Here is a 15,190-nt window from a genome sequence, read left to right as displayed (position 1 = left end):
TCCTTTTTTGAACATATGTCAACATAATATTCAACCTCCTGGTCGTTTTCTCCTTTCCCCACATAACAATTCGCATCGCTCGTCACTTTTGATATAAACCATTCAAAACTTAAGCAACATAAAACATGAAAAAGTTTAAACATATATAGCAAACGATTAAGGTTATTTTGATCAAACAACATTGTTTTCAAAACAAAATTGGTCTCAGAAATCATTTAAACAAAATGTTGGCAAAACAACAAACAAGCAAGCATTCTTCTAAAAATTTTGCAATGAAGATGAAAATCCTTCAATTTTTTGAATCAGACAATTTTTTATGAATTGTCTTTTTCATCAAAAAATGTCACAAAATAGTTGAAATCAATCAAATGTTGCAGAAAAAACAATATATTAAAAACAAACCACTCAACATTTGATGAAAAAAGGATAACCATTTTGGCGGAATTATTATATTTTTTTATAAGAGAAAAATTATTCATTTTAATATGAATGAAGAAAATAACAGGTAATAATTTTTGTTATGATGATATAAAAATTCAATATACATGATGAAACATGAATCAATGCATTTCAGAAATATTAAGGTTAAAAAAAAGAATGAATATTTGTAACTATTTCCGAAAGTGTTTTTGCCCACAATTTTCGCTTTCTTCATGCATTTCAACATTAACTATACTCATTTTTAATAAAAGTATTGCTTTTGAATTTCAAGTTTTGAAATCCTCTGGATTTGTGGAAAATATCTCAAGAGATTCAACGTAGAAAGTGGGTTTAATTTTGGATTCCATCATCCTTTCATACGTGGCAATTCCTGATATTCCAAATGCAAAACAAATGTTCAAAAATAAAAAATAAAAATGACATAAATTGAAAATTAATGTCTTTGGTCATTAAAATGGTTATTGCGAAAGACAAACCCGTAAGCACTAACAAAGTGTCCAATCCATTCAGTTCTCCAAACAAAATATCTGTTTCCAGGCGATCTCCAATCATAAGGCATCTTCTTTCGATGTTCAATAAGAATGCATCATCAGAGCATGCAGAAGAAGAAGAAGAGGAAGAGGAAGAAGGCAAATCAAGTCCTGTTGCAGTTATTGATGAGGACTTTGGAGGAGATTGAGATAATTTTTTTGATTGGCGAAGTTCTTTTATTCTCTGCTTTACAAACTCCCACATCATCTTTGATGGCTTTCCCATGACAAAATCTGGTTGACGTTCGGAAGCAGTAGAAACAGCCGCAACAGTAGTGCCGGCTCCTGGAAGAGGAATTCCTTCTGTTGAAGGAATTGCAGGATCGCAATTTGTGGCAATAAATAAAATATCTTTTCTGTTAAAAATTAAAATCAATAAAAAAAAAAGATGTGAAAACACTCAAATAAGCCAATGTAAAAACCTTGCCAATGCGCGCATTGCTCTAGAAATTCGTTGGTAATTAAGCTTTGTATCGAATCCAACAATTACACAATCAACATCATCAGCTGGATATTTTGGACTTAGATACAAATCATCTTTTGAATCCTGTAAACACGAACAATGAAATGATAAAAAAAATTAAACAAGCACACTGGTCCCGGAGAGCCATATGTTTGAATTCCAATGCTCTGAATTACATCAACAAGTGCTTGCTCTCCAAGAACAAGAGCTCGATTAAATTTTTTTGCTTGCTTCACTTCACAACTTTCATTATGTTTGCACAAATTAACATCTTCTCTAAGAAAGTGCTTTAAAACAAGTCCTGATGTGATAACTTGCTCCTAAAAAAGTATTACTAATGGAAAATGAATACCATAATGTCAAACTTCGGAAACATCAAATCCAAAGCTTTGCGCTTTTTTTGAAACAGCACTTGGCTCCTTTGTTGCATTATTTGAAACCAAAAGAATTGTTTTTCCAGATTGCTTAAGTATTGAAAGAAACTTTCTAACTCCTTGAATTTCATGACTTCCAGACCAAAGTGTTCCTATTCACAGTGTCATTACACTTTTGAAATAACAATAAAGGAATACCATCACAGTCGAATAGAAACACATCGTATTTATGAATTAAATCCGAAATTAATGGAACTGAAATTGACATAATATATTAATTAGAAGTAAGATCGAAAATTTTTTGTTCAAAAAGCAAAAAGAAAAATTTAACATAAAAATTTGTCGAGAATTAACAAAATATATATATAGTGAAATAAAAACTCATATTTAGCTATTTTGTGATAATTTTGTATTTATTATTTCTGCAAAAACCGAGATATCAGATTCATCACGAAGATCTGAAGGAAGTATGAACCGGCTTTGAACAAGAATGTCCAGCAAAGCACCAGCAACAAAATAGGACCTGCAGTGAATCAAAAGCAGAAGGAGGTTTGACAGATTGTTGGAATGGAGAAGAGACAAAAGGGATGTCGGGAGCAAAAGACGATGTGAAAGAGAAGCAGAAAAGGAAAAAAGAGAAGGAGAAAAGCAAAATCTCATTCCAGGAAGAGAAGAAGACAGCGTCTGCAGTGGGAGCATTTGCGGGATGTGATGCGGAGGCTGAATGGGAAGTGAAGTGGCTGATGATGAAAGAGGAGCTGAAGAAGGAAGAGAAGAAGGAAGGGAAGAGGAAGAGGAAGAAGTGGAGGTAGCAGAAAAAGACTTGGAAGATAAAGAAAGAGAAGGAGATTGAAATGAGATTTGTGATGAGATGTCTGTTGTGCTTGATGAATAAATACCTAATGACTTGCGTTTGCTGTGAAGAGAAGAGGAAGCAGAGGAGGAAGAAGAACTTGATGATGACATTGCAAAATCAGGAAGAAGCGGAGTGGTTGCAAACGAAGGAGAATTGAGATGAATGGAGCGTAAGATGGACGAAAGAAGGAGAGCATCACAAACAGGCAGGCTGTCTGCATTCAGCGCACATGCCAAGCGAGGCTTGAGTATCAAATCAAGCGAAGATGAAATCAGCTCAAAGAGCTGCTCGTCATTCGCTTGATGGGTTGAACATTTATTTGGCTTTGTCTGCTCTTTGCAAAGTGTTTGAGGATGAGAATGAGAAGGAGGAGGAGGAGGAGGAGAAGAAGAAGAATGTACTGCATTCACCGTCTCCATCAGCTTCTCCACAAACCCTTCATTTCCGTCTGCTCTCTGCATCAGGCTCGCTGTCCACTCACACACAAGCTCCTCAAGTGCTTCATTGTCCAAGCTAAGCAATCCTAATAACAAAGCATCGCTGGGGCAGTTATTCTTCCACAGAAGAGGCACAGCCTGCAGGCGGTGTCTGCTGCACATTGCGTCTGTCCAGCCATTCGCGTGCTGTATTTTCATTGAGCAAGACAGAAGTAACGAGGAAACAGGAGAAGATGCAATGAAAGGCTCGACAGCACGATGGAATTTGACTGCGCGGGAGTGGAGATGAGAATGAAGAGGGTGAGAAGGAAGGAGGATGTGCTGAGAGAAGGAAGGGTGAGCGGCGGTGGAGCTGGTAACTTGGCGAAATGGCTGGAATGAAGTGGAAGAGGAAGAATTTGAGGAATTAGATGATGAGGAAGAAGAAGAAGATGATGATGATGAAGGCACAGATGAACCAGTTTGGGCATTGGGAGAAGGATGAAGAGACGGAGAACGAACAGCCCCTGTGAATGAAGCAAGTGAAGTGGTGTCATTCTGCTTGGGGAAGTAATTGATGAGGAAATATTGAATGGACGACACAATCGCTGCAGCTTCCTGCAGATATTTCGCTTGTTCTGCTCTGTTCCCCTTCAAAACACCTTCTTTTTCTAGATTTCCCTCATTTCCCTCATTTCCCTCATTTTCTCCTCTTTCACTGCAAATCGAAGAAAGACAGCGTGAACAGTTGCATTTTACCGCCCCGTTGCAGCAGCTGCTAGCCAGTGCGAGTGCTCGCTGGATGTTTGCCTGGAGCGAAGAAGAAGCAAAAGGCGTGTGGAGCAAAAGAGCAACCGCAGCAAGCGGACGATTTGTTGACAGAAAGAACGAAATGCACCGCTCGACAAAGGAAATAGGCGCAGACACAACCAAAGACAAAGGGAGAATGGCAACTGCATTTGTCGCCTGCTTGTTAAAATTACCACTTTCGCTCTTTGTTTTTGATGCTGTCTGCGACGGAGAGCTTCTCTGAGGTGAAGGAGACCTGGTCTTTGGAGGAGGCGGAGGTGGATAAGCAGGCGGGGGCGTGCGTGTGATAGAAGCAGAAGAAAGCTCCTTCGTGTGCCGTGGCAAAAGGTGCAGTTCTGGCCATTGTTTGTTCTTGCAGTCGATTCCGTATCGCAGATAGAGAGACGCTAGGTTCCGTATGAGGATACCTTCTTCTTCTCGCTCAACGTCGCTTCGGCTTCGGAACATGGACTGCGCTTCGAAGATCGTGTTCATTTCGTCTGCAACAACTTCAAGCGAATGCTGGGCAGCTGAATCGTCTGCTTGCTCTTCTTGTTTTCTTTGCTCAGTCTTCATTTTCTCATTCAATGAATCTCCACTCTTTTCTGTTTTATTCTCGTTTTTCTTCTTTTTATTCCTCTTTTCTCTCCACCCCTTCCGTTTCGCCCTCCACTCTGCAACCAATTTCGCATGCTCTGCCATCGCCTTCTGCTCGCAGCGGCGCCACAGCAGAATCCAAAAGCGGGCAAGTGACAGCGATGGGGCAAGGGATGCAGAGCTGTGCAGAGAATCGCCAAAGAACAAGGATGTATACAAAGCTCGACCAATCCGCGCACGAAGTTGAGAGAGGGTGTTGGATGTGTGTTGGGTGAGTGCGACCAATGTGAAGAGATGGTGAGTGATGGGAATTGGATTATTGTCAGAGTGATTTGGAGTTTGTTCTGATGTAACTTTTTGTGTGAGCTCATTCAACTTTGTTTGAAGTTGACTGCTCAGTTCTTTTAGTGTGCTGTTTTTATGATCCATTTTAATTGAATTAGTTGAAGCAATCGACTTATTTGCTCTTTCAGATGTTATTTTCCCTGAGCATAATTCTTCAATGAACTGCAGATTGAGATGCGAAAGCTGCTCCAAATGGATAAAATGAGAATATGTTGAGGCAAACAGCGGATGCAATGAATTAAAACAGGAACGATGTGACCCTGGCAGCTTTGATACGAAATGACTTTGAAAAGTTCTCAAAAAAGTGCATTTTCCATTGAAATCTGAAGGCAATCGAGTAATATTGCTTTGCTCTTTATTAAGTGAACTTTCTCTTTGAGATTCGGCCATTTTATTATTATCATTGCTTAATGGAACTGGCTCTGATAAATTCGAATTTTGATTCAATTTTTCCTGGTCATTTTTATTTGAAGCTGGTGATGCTGTTGGAACAGTTCCTTTATCACCAAAAGGAGAATACGAAAGCAATCTATTTCGAATCACAACCTGTGAAGAAACAGGAAGCAAAGCAGGCGAAACTGTTTTCTTTTGCTTTTCATTCAATTCCACTTTCCTTCTTTCTATCTCTCTTTGTGGTGACGCAACACCTTTATTCATTAATTGTCCCTCAGGAGCAAGCGGAACGAGCGAAAGAGAAGGAGTGAAAGTGCGGAGAATCCCTGTGGAGTCGAGAACAACCAGCGTCTCGTCGCTCATCCACAGCACATCCAGACTTCTGAGGCACGCTGTCTGGTTGTGCGACAAGAGCGAGCGAGAAATAGGAGCCTGTTTCTCCACATCGATCACACACACATCTCCCTGTGACGACTGCAAGCACACAAAACGCAGGTTGGGAGAAGGAAGCATCATTGTGAAACGAGCTGGCTGGCCCTCAGCACTGTCGTCGGAAGAGAACTCCTTCTCGTTGATGCTTTCAAACACCCCATTCAGCGCTTCTTCTGAAAGACCGGAATTTGCTGTGAATGAATTGATTCCTGTGTTTTGAGCACCAAAAATGGCAGAGGAGCTGCCAGAAGACGTGGGATTTGAATATGCTCTGGGCGATGCAAGAAACAGATAGCCAGGGGCTGAGCTGAGCACACAGCGCGAGATAAGCGAGTGAGTGGTGGTTGAGATGGAGGAGAAGATGCCGTTCCGGCTCAGCGTCCACACAGAGTCCCCGCGCCACGCCCAGCACGTGATGGGATCGGCCGACGGCACAGGCGCATTGAGCGGGAGTTCTGCAGCGGTGGGAGGGATGGAAGGATCAATGGCAAAGGAAAAGAGCTGGCTGCATTTGGTTGGCGATGCTTCGTAGACAATTGCTCTGCCACTGACTGTGATGCCCATGAAATGCTCGGCAAACTGATGAGACAGAAACGACGAAGCAAAAGTGGAGTTTGTGTGAGCTCTTATTTCTGAAGTATCGATGGGAGGTGCTGGAGCCCCAGTCGGTGAATAACCAATAGAGCTGTTCAAGTTATCGCTGCTCTGTTCGTTTTTCCTCTGCTGTGCCTCAAGCCGTCTCTTCTCTCTCTCGGCCAGCCACCCCAGCGGAGCTGGCACAGAAAACAGCGTGCATCCCTCACCACCTCCACCAAAGCGCCACGCGAGTGACGACAGCGCAGCCAGTTCAGGATACTCGCTGAGGCGCAGCAGCGACACCATCCTCCGTCGCGGAAGGTCCCACAGCTCCAAAGCAGCCGCAGAGAAGATCAGCAGCAGGCGTCGTGTGGGAGATAAGCGGATGGCTTTTGGAGGAGGGAGAGAGAGAAATGCAGAAGGTTCAAATAAGGACTGGTGCAAAGGAGAGGAGAAAGAAGGGGAGCTCTGCTTTGATGGGCTGTTCGTTGCGAGTGGGGAGGCAGCTGGTTGCAGCTGAGAAAGACGAGGGAGTGGAATCACACGCGAAGAGACGAAGTCGACAAAGAAGATGTCGTGTTGCATGCTGAGAGATGAGGCAGGAGATGACGAGGAAGAAGAAGAGGCAGAGGAAGAAAGTGAGGCTGTTTTGCCTTTCCCTCTGAAAATCTTTCTGTCAACCACACACATCACAACACACGGAGTTATCCAGCGCACCATCTTTAAGCCAAACAGCGTTGAAACACGCATCTCTTTGATGGACTTTCTTCTTTTGATGTCAAACAAATACACTTTTCCTTCCTTTGTGCCCAGCGCAACAAGATTTTGCGGGTTTTGAACAGGAATATGAGGCTGTGGGATGGCAAATGCTGCGCTTTCAGATGGACTACCAAAAGGATAAGGCTCCAAGCACGTGATCATTGGTGGGGCAATATGAAACAAGCTGCGGAGTGTGAATGAAAGCGGAGGGCGAAGAAAAGACGGAGAAAAATGGAATGACGAGTGTGCCAATGTGTTGGGAGAGCGCAATTTCTTCAGAACTTTCAGATCGGCCTTTGAGAAGCGATGGGTCAGTGTATAGTTTGCTATCTTTCGCATCATTTCCCCAGTCAGTTCTGGCTCTTTGCTTTTTTGTTCTTGTTTCACCTCCTCTTTTGCCTTCTCCGCTTTGTTTTCATTTCCTCTTTGATCTCGTTCGCCACGCCGCGTATCTGCATTCCACACGCCGATCATCCCTTCGCTTGTCAACGTCACAAAAAGCATCGGATTTCGAGGCGATTGCGCGATGCTCAGCAGAGTTGGCGTTGTGTCCATCGGCTTCTTCATCCATTTTGGCAGGTCGCATGTGCCCATAAAGGAGAATGTGGGTGTGTTTGTCAATGATGTGCAGTTTGGTGGGGATAAGGTGTAGACAGATATCACTCCGTTTTGGTGCAGAACAGCTTGCAGCAGAGTGGGAACGGTCGGCTGGTGAAGAAAACTTCCCTTTTCCAAAAGCAATTCTTTCAGGCCTTTTGTGCTTTCCCTTCTTTGCTGTTGATGCAATGCATTATCTCCTGCTGTACCATTAGTCCGAGACATTTCGTGCGCTCTTCTTCTGCTGGAACGATCTGCCTCGCTTTCAAAAAGCGAATTTTCCTCGCCAGATATCACTCCAATTCCCATCCACACAGCTGGAGAATTTCGAGCCAAAAAGGAAGATGACGCAGCCGCAGTTGAGGAACAAAGCGGAAGACCCACAACGGTATCGACAAGAACAGACGTGGAAGGATAGAGAATGAGAGCAGTTCCAGGAAATGAGCACACTGGAAAATGAATTGAAACAGGCTCCTGCTTTGGATGAGATAGAGGAGCAAACGTTGATGCAGATGGCAAGGGAAACAAAGAAGGAATGCTAATTGGAGGACAAATTAGACTTGGAAAAAGTGTTGAACGAGCAATTTTTGCGGAGTGTTGATCATCTGGTGGCTCTGTTCCTGGTATACTGTCGGAAAATAAATAAAGCATTTCAGAATTCCCACAGAGTCCAAATGAAGCATCTGCACCATTAACTCCAAATGCAGTTATTTCATCTGGAAAAGAAGATAAATTCATCGACCAAAGCTGTTGATCAGTGGCATTAATCAATTAAACAATGAATAATTAACTGCGAAGGCATACTTGACAACAACGAGAAATATCCCAAAGCGTTAAAAATGATCTTTTATGAAATGAATAAAGCATTTCTGGGTTTGTTGGGTGAAAGATTAGCTTGTCAACTTGACAAATTTGTTTCGACGAAACTTTTCTTTCAGAATCAGAAGGATACGAATAAATCTTATTTTGAGCTAAAAATCTTGGAGACAAAGCAGCAAGGCATCTACCAGTTTGTACGCACCATATGAATACAGTGCCATTAAGATCACCTGAAGCAATGATTGTTGGTGCCTCTTTTGTTTCGTCAACAGGAAGAAAAGTTGGCGCCCTTTTTGTAAATTCGAATTAAAAATAACAAAGTTTTGGTGAACAGCTTTAAAAAGTATTTTTAATACAAACCATGCAACTGCTGTTATTTCACTTCTTGTTTCGATTGAATGAAGAATTGATGTTGTTGCAGGATCAATAATAACAATAGAAGCATTCATCGCAACGGCTACGAGTCCATTTGGGCTCCAATCTATAGCATTACGATTAGAAGAGGATGGAATGCTTGCAAAAGTTCTTGGAGCAACGGGAAAATTCATTTAAATAATATATGTGAATTGACAAAATAGTATGGGCTTGAATAATTCTTCTTTATTCAATCTAACACCATACGAAAAAATAAAAAAAAATATATGTTACAATCTTTAAAAACTTAAAGGAATCAAATTTCTTTACAATTCGATGGAAACAATAAACGAAAAGGAATCGATAAAACAATACATAAACAAGGATCAAATGAAAGACACTGAAAAAAACCAGGTAAGCATGTTATTAAAAAGGAAAGAAACTTGAGGACTGATAGTGAGAAATGATTTCCGTTGTAAGAATGATTGCAGTTTCCTCTTCCTTTTGCAGAAGAAATTATAAACTTCGATACACATGAATTAAAGCAAATCATTCTATGCTGTTCCAATGGAAACTGCTCAAATTGCAGAATATCTTTATTTCTTAACTGAATGGCAGCAAGATGAATTACTATGTATTTTTCAATCTGTGGGCTAAAAGAAAAATCAAAAGTTACAGTTTTCCTTCAAACCACATAATAATAACGAAACAATAAAAAAATATTAATTAGAAATTAAAAAATCATAATATACCTCGATTTCGATTTTGTGGCATTTATTACTTCAAATACACCTGGAGATAATCCGCTACACTTTTGCAGCGTTAAAGAAACGAGAAAAGTCGAGTAAGTGCATAGAAGTGCTACAGATGTGTCAGTCACAGCTGAGTCAGATAAATCGAGAATGGCAAGCGAAGGGCAACTGAGTGCAAGTGCATACACTCCTGAGTCAGACACCAATGAGGAGCCACACAGTCTTATTTCTGTGAGAGAACGGAAGAAAGATGCTAAAACGAACATTGAGGCATCACTTATACAAGATGTGTCAGAGTTGAATGATAAAGTTTTTAGTGATGATGCATATTGCGATGGTGGAGTTGAAAATGCTTTGAGAGATTGCTGAAGCGAAGGTATTTGAACAGAAACATTCGAATCAACAGATGACGTATTTGTTTTCGCATTAGCTTTTAATTTTTGAGAAGAACTTTCCGAAGAAGCTTGAACTGATCTCACGCCATTCACTTCTTTCTCCAAATTTGGCTTCAAAAGAAGAGAAAGAAAAGGGTATGGACCATGGGCATTCAAGTGACTGGCTATGATTGAATGGATCCGCTTCTGTACATTAGATGGAAGACAGTCATTTAGAAGCACCTCATCTGGAACGGCTTCATTTTCTTTGATGTTGTTGCTCCATTTTATCCACTGCGGATCTGAAGACCAAAATTCAATGAGCCTTTCGAATGAATTTTGGGGCTCGTGCAGAAGAGAAGAAATACATTGATGCGAAAGCTCAGCTATGGACACGTCAGGAAACATGCTGCGCTTGGACTCAAATAAATATGGATTATTACTGCTAGATGAAAAAGAGCTCAATTCAGAAGTCAAGCCTTTGTGAATGTGTTTACGTTTTGGAAATCGTTTTCTTATAAAAGTTTTAAAAGGCAATTTGTTGTTTCCTTCATTGATTTTATAGTTGGATTTTGCTTTGAAAGAAGAAATGACATTGGAATTATTTGCAGAGGATTTCGCTGAATCCAATAAAAATGTTGAGGGAATGCTTCTTTTTCTCGAATATGCTTTCATAATATGACTTAATTTTGCGTTTCGATTTCTTCTATTTTTTTCTTTCATTGAGATTCCAATGAATTGCCCATTGAACAACTCTTTTGTATTCAATTGCTCCTCTAATAATTTTTTTGATTCACCTCTTTCAGTATCTGCTTCTGAAAAGTCATTCGGATGTTGAAAAAGTCCTTTCATAACAAATGAATTTCCTGTTTGAGCAGCCAATGAATCGATTGAATTCTGCTCGAGTGCTGATACTCCCGTTTCGCTATTTGATTCAAGAGCCAGCTTGCTAAAAGCAACAGCATCTGAAAACAAGTCAGTCACAATTTGATCTGTTTAAAGAATTAAAAAATTGAAGAAAAGAAGAAGAAAATATAATTTCTTCAAAATAAATGAATTAATGACAAACCTGTTTCAATCATTCCGGAAACAATATGATCAGAAAAAACATAACGATGCCAATGGTGTTTATCCTCAGAGATTTTGAATGACGAAAGATGATTTAGTGCACTCAACAAATATTCAGTTTCCTGATTTTCTGGAGCTTCGCAAGAAATATGATCAAGATTTTCATTTTGATTTTGTTCCAAATGTTTTGTTGTGTCTATTATGCGAAGAGAAAGCAGAGAAGAAATGTTGCTGACACATTCGCACACAGAAAATGAATCGAATTGTGGGCAATCTTCAATTAACAATGAAGTCAGATGCCATTTAAGAGGCTTGCTATGAGAACGTTTGAGAGAAAAACTGCTCATGTGAAAATGCGAAGAACTTGCAGGAGAAAAAAACGCTGCTGAAGACAAAGTGTCAATGTTTGTCTGTTCCGAACGCTGACGTGCTGGCGTTGGTGGCGGCGGAGCAGGCGCATTAGGAAAAGCAGGAGGAGTTGAAGGAGTTGATAGCAAATGCTTGGCTTTGTGTCTTGGAGGAGATGGAGATGAAAGCGGAGTGAAAGGTAGAATGGCGGAAGATGGAACAAAAGAGCACGGAGAATATGAGAAAGAAGGAATGCTATCAAAATACGGCTGCACAGAGGAACAGTTGTCTTTGGATAACTGAAGCTCTTCTTCCTCAAAGTTCAGTATATTTTGTGTTTCACATTCAAAATCAGTGTAATCTTCATCTTCCACTACAAGATCTTGAATTGATTGAGAAAGTGCTTCTCTTTCTGTGCTATCGTTGAATGGATATTGTTGATATCTAATAAGATGCTCGCTTATCGCGCTGCTTTGTTGATTCTGCATGCAACAATTTCTGTCATCAGTTGACAGTTCTGGTGAAATTGCTTTCTGCGCATTTTGCTTCTGATGAAAGTACAACTTTGCTTTTGACTGAGAAAGGTTCAAAATAGAATCTCTTGCTCGAATTTTTTCATTTTCCTTTGGAAAAATAAGCGAAGAGAATTTTGTGCACCGAATGAGGTTGAGTTCGCGAAGCATAACTCCCTTTTTGCATACAATTCGAATGGCTGAATCGGTAATCTCATCACATGTTGAGTCGAATGGGTGAAGGGTCAGAGAAGAAAGAGAAGACGAGACGTGAGATATGATCTGAGAGAGAAACGAAGCAGATAAAACAAGATGAGGACACAAAGAAAGAGAAAGAGTGGTTAAAAAAGAGGAAGGTATTGCTGATACAATCCGTAACACATCGAGAGGCGATGGAGGACAACAAGATGAAGCAGATAACCTTCCGTTTGAAGAATTACACTTGTACGTATCACAAGAATGTGCATTATGTACCCTTTCAGCTCCATGCATTTGCAAAGAGGTACTGTGTTTGCGTGTCCAATTAAACATATTTGATTCGAAAGGTGAATGGCAAACTTCAATTGCCTGAAACATGGTAGAAGGAGAATTCATCTGTAACGATTCAGATGAAAGATCCAATTCATCACAATCGCATTTTATTGACAGAGCCTTCACAGAAACTGGAAGAACCTCAAAAATAGCCGGTGCAATATTCACAAGTCTGTTGCTAATTTTTGGTTGATTTTCAACGATATCACTAGATTGCAGTCCTTCAACATGTTGATTTCGTTTTAAGATGCTTCTGAGTAAAAGGCGAGCTTTCGAAAGTGGAATGGCAATCTGCTGTTTGGTTGAGCTGTGTGAATCGCTGGCTTGTTTCTCTTCACTGGTATCAAAATCGTCTGAAAAATCTTCCATATCTTCAGCTGGAGTTGCAGCATGCATTTCCTCAAACTCTGTACACTTCTTGTCATCAATGTCATTTCCTGTGTTTGGTCCTGCTCCTGGACTGTCTTCACAATCATCAAGAAGCAAAATTTGCTCATTTTCAACGGAATTCCTTCGTATTTGCGATGCTTCTGCAAAAGACTTATATCTCAAATTCAATTGAGATTGCTCGAATTGCTGTGAAGGGCTGTCAGAGTGCGATGTATTTGGTGAAGCAGACGGAGATGGAGGAAAGAGAAGAGGCGAAGTGTAAGGCTGCATTGTGGATGCAAGACTGATTGCATCAGAGTTTGATGGTGAAAGCGGGGAAAATTGTCGTGATATTGAAGAAGATCCATCTGAAGACAAAGATCGTTGAGTGGAAGTGGAAAGTGAAAGTGTTCCCACATCTCCAGTTGAATGCCCACACAACTTGGGAGAGGTGGAAGGTGCTAAAAGAGGCGGTGTTGGAGAACGAGAAGATTGACGCTGCATTTCCGCATAAAGCAAAGTCTTCGTAGCAAAAAGAGTTGATGACATCCGACCGACCATTTTTGGAAAGGACCAATTAATTGATGATTCAAGCGAAGGAGAATGCGATTTACCTGGATAAGCCGCAAGCTTTGTATTAATTTGAGAAAAAATAAGACTCGCTTGATTATCTAGAAAATGTGAAAACGGTAGAATGAAAATGGAAAAAGGAAGCGACAACTCTTCCAGAGAAGATAATTCAGGTAAAATGTTTATCAAGTTTTGACAAAGACAAGAAGATGGAAGCTTTTTCCCAAGGCTTGGCTTCATCAAAGATGAATTCTTCTCAATGCTACCGAAACTTTCATGAAAGAATTTATCTTGAATGGGATTTGGCAAAATTTCAATGTTAATTAAAGACAATCTATTTGAAAAGCAAAAAGAACTTGAACTGGTTGATTTTTCTTCAAAGCAAGATTTGATCGTTGATGTAGAATTTATTGTTAACGAGCGCAGTGACGTTTTGCATGTTTCAGTGCAAACATTTGAAGAACTAAAAAGTGCCGTCAGAATTGATAGATCATCGCATAACGTTAAAATTTTAGTAACCACAGAACAATCGATTTGTTCAATCCATGACCTATGATTCATAGGAAAATATTTTTGCATATTTTAATTAATATAGCCGCTGAACAATTCTACAAAAATGGAAAATACAAATTTTTATGATTGAAAAAGTGCGAACATATTATAAAAAAGCGGCTTCACCAGCTTGTTTTCGAATGAATTTTAATGCACAGACGAAGTCTTTCCACTTTGTATCGAACTTATATTTCAACTTTTCAAAAAAATAAACTTTTGAATGTTTAAAAATTTCTATATTGGGCTGAAAAGGAAAAAGTGTTAATTTTTCAAGATGAAATAATCCTGAAAATCGTGATGAATTGATTTAATCATTTACATTTAAAAATAAATTTATTGTTTTCTTTTTTATATTAAATTTTTTGTCGAGCAATAATCAAACTTTGTATTTTTTTCTTTTTGAGATTTCCTTCTAATTCATCAATTTTCATCAATCTGAATACTTAGGATTTTCTGTCTCATCGGAAACATGCGGATTTGAAACCAAGATGTTGGAATTGATTGAGAACAAACTGGTCAGTTTGTATACATTCTCGTTGTTCAAAATCGATATTGCAGTTTTCTCATTATCAATTTCACACTCAACAATCATTTTTCTTCAATTAAAGGCATATATTTTTTGCTTTTCATTGTGCTCCTCCACCCCCTTAATTTTCCTTCTCTTCAGCAGCAATTTCAAAATTCTTATCGAAGAGGGCATCCAATTCAATAAACAAAAGGCTTCATAAAATGAGTCTCATCAATGTGAAGAGTGAATATAAAAACAAAATATTGTTCAAATAAAACCATCGCTGAAAATCAAAGACAAGGTGGGTGATCATCATATATTAAAAAAAAACAAAAGAATCAAAATGAATAACTGCAAACAACCTGCAAATTGCAATCCATGAGCAGAAATGAACAGCATTTCAGCAGAAAGCATTTCAATCAACCCATCCCTTTGATTCATGAAGATTTAATTTGAGTTTGGTTTTTCAAAATCAAGAAGTTCAGGAGGAACAGTTTTAAAGAGAAATAAATACAAACGTTGTGAATACAGCATTATAAGTGCAGATTATGGTCAAAATTGATTTAGGGCTATAATTTAATCTTGACCTTTTTTCTTAATCTTGACCTTTTTCTTTTTTATTAAACTTTCAGCTACACACAAGCTTGTGATAAATAAAAAATAACCAATAATGTTTGAAATGTTTTTATTTCCTTATTCTGTATTTTTTTTCAATATTTCATTTTTTTCAAAAAGATCGAGGATTATAATAATTTTATGTTTTGATCATTGACTTGCTGCTTTTCCAGCGAATATTTTAATCGGAAGTATTAAGCTTTCATATCATAATACATCGTTTCTTTTTTATATGATTTTGTTGTTTTAA

General features: G+C 39.3%; 1 protein-coding gene across 1 annotated transcript; it reads right to left on the bottom strand.

Moving 5' to 3' along the window:
* Window positions 1–499: 499 nt before the first annotated feature.
* On the bottom strand, window positions 500–13,256 carry MONOS_6789 (putative 4-nitrophenylphosphatase; the record flags this gene model as incomplete). Its single annotated transcript, XM_067877050.1, has 10 exons — window positions 500–811; window positions 918–1,327; window positions 1,394–1,518; window positions 1,566–1,754; window positions 2,241–8,315; window positions 8,373–8,676; window positions 8,748–8,912; window positions 9,266–9,424; window positions 9,494–10,859; window positions 10,937–13,256. The coding sequence occupies 10 exons, from the start codon at window positions 13,254–13,256 to the stop codon at window positions 708–710; spliced, it is 11,217 nt and encodes a 3,738-aa protein (XP_067731209.1). The 3' UTR covers window positions 500–707.
* Window positions 13,257–15,190: the final 1,934 nt, after the last annotated feature.

This window comes from Monocercomonoides exilis, assembly GCF_001643675.1.
Source record: "Monocercomonoides exilis strain PA203 chromosome Unknown scaffold12-1864167, whole genome shotgun sequence".
In the NCBI taxonomy this organism is placed as follows: Eukaryota; Preaxostyla; order Oxymonadida; family Polymastigidae; genus Monocercomonoides; species Monocercomonoides exilis.
Note: the sequence above shows the minus strand (reverse complement) of the source record. Positions and strands in the feature narration are given on the sequence as shown.